General features: G+C 58.8%; 1 protein-coding gene across 1 annotated transcript in view; it reads right to left on the bottom strand.

The window, feature by feature from the left end:
• Positions 1 to 1,569: 1,569 nt before the first annotated feature.
• LOC106900168 (serine/threonine-protein kinase TAO2-like) overlaps positions 1,570 to 1,852 on the bottom strand; it is a 16,101-nt gene continuing 15,818 nt past the window's right edge. Inside the window, exon 9 of the mRNA XM_014962160.1 lies at positions 1,570 to 1,851. Coding sequence (XP_014817646.1) covers positions 1,570 to 1,851 — 282 coding nt within the window. The remainder of the gene's footprint in view (position 1,852) is intronic.

Raw genomic sequence — 1,852 nt, 5'->3', positions numbered from 1 at the left:
GATAGATCTCAATGGGATCTCCCCGTGGTGGATCTCAATGGCGTTTCCTCATGGTGGATCTCAATGGGGGTTCCTTACAGGACCTTCTCACCCTCTTGACGTTCCTCAAAGCCTACGTTCCTCTCCACCCAGGGTGGTGGAACCCCATAACAACCTTCCCAGGGTGGTGGAACCCCCTGAGGAAGGGTCGTAGAGACCGTCCGGGGGCTGCGGAGGGAAGGGGGAGAAGGTCGGGGTGGTGGGACTCCATAATGACCTTCTCATGGTGGTGGATCTCAATGGGATCTCCCCATGGTGGATCTCAGTAGGGTTTCCTCATGGTGGTGGAACCCCATAATGACCTCCCTGGGGTGGTGGAACCCCATAATGACCTTCTCATGGTGGTGGAACCCCATAACGACCTCCCCACGGTGGTGGACCCCCATTATGACCTCCCCAGGGTGGTAGAACCCCATAATGACGTTCTCATGGTGGTAGATCTCAATGGGATCTCCCCGTGGTGGATCTCAATGGGGGATCCTCACAGTGGTGGAACCCCATAAAGACCTTCCCAGGGTGGTGGACCCCCATAATGACCTCCCCGGGGTGGTGGAACCCCATAACGACCTTCTCATGGTGGTGGAACCCCATAAGGACCTCCCTGGGGTGGTGGATCTCAATGGGATCTCTCCGTGGTGGATCTCAATGAGGGTTCCTTACGGTGGTGGAACCCCATAACGACCTTCTCATGGTGGTGGAACCCCATAAAGACCTTCCCAGGACGGTGGACCCCCATAATGACCTTCTCATGGTGGTAGATCTCAATGGGATCTCCCCGTGGTGAACCTCAATGGGGTTTCCTCATGATGGTGGACCCCCATAATGACCTCCCCGGGGTGGTGGAACTCCATAATGACCTTCTCATGGTGGTAGAACCCCATAAAGACCTCCCCACGGCAGCGGATCTCAATGGGATCTCTCCATCGTGGATCTCAATGGGGTTTCCTCACGGTGGTGGAACCCCATAATGACCTTCCCAGGGTGGTGGAACCCCATAACAACCTTCCCAGGGTGGTGGAACCCCCTAACGACCTCCCCAGGGTGGTGGAACCCCATAACGACCTCCCCAGGGTGGTGGAACCCCATAACGACCTCCCCAGGGTGGTGGAACCCCATAACGACCTCCCCAGGGTGGTAGATCTCAATGGGATCTCCCCGAGGTGGATCTCAATGGGGGTTCCTTACGGTAGTGGAACCCTATAATGACCTCCCCATGGTGGTAGAACCCCATAATGACCTCCCTGGGTTGGTGGATCTCAATGGGATCTCTCCGTGGTGGATCTCAATGAGGGTTCCTTACGGTGGTGGAACCCCATAAGGACCTCCCTGGGGTGGTGGATCTCAATGGGATCTCTCCGTGGTGGATCTCAATGAGGGTTCCTTACGGTGGTGGAACCCCATAACGACCTTCTCATGGTGGTGGAACCCCATAAAGACCTTCCCAGGACGGTGGACCCCCATAATGACCTTCTCATGGTGGTAGATCTCAATGGGATCTCCCCGTGGTGAACCTACTTGGACCACGCCCTCCTAAGCCCCTCCCACCTCCTTCTCGCAGATGGCCTGGTGCCTCCTGGCCAGCTTGTCGGCGTCGGCGGCGGCGGCGGCCCGTTGGCTCTCCAGCTCCCTCTCCAGGCGGAGGCGCTGCTCCTCCCGCTCCGCCCGCAGCCGCGTCTCCAGCCCCAGGAGCTGCTTCTGGTGGTGGCGCCTCATTCGCTGGTACCCGCTCAGCTCCTCCCGCTCCCGCGTCCTCTGCTCCCGCGTCTTCTGCTGCCGCATCACCCAGGAGGCCGGGCGCAGGGTGGAGAAGTGG

Source organism: Calidris pugnax, unplaced genomic scaffold (assembly GCF_001431845.1).
Source record: "Calidris pugnax isolate Ruff unplaced genomic scaffold, ASM143184v1 scaffold1371, whole genome shotgun sequence".
In the NCBI taxonomy this organism is placed as follows: Eukaryota; Metazoa; Chordata; class Aves; order Charadriiformes; family Scolopacidae; genus Calidris; species Calidris pugnax.
This window is presented reverse-complemented; position numbering and strand designations above follow the sequence as displayed.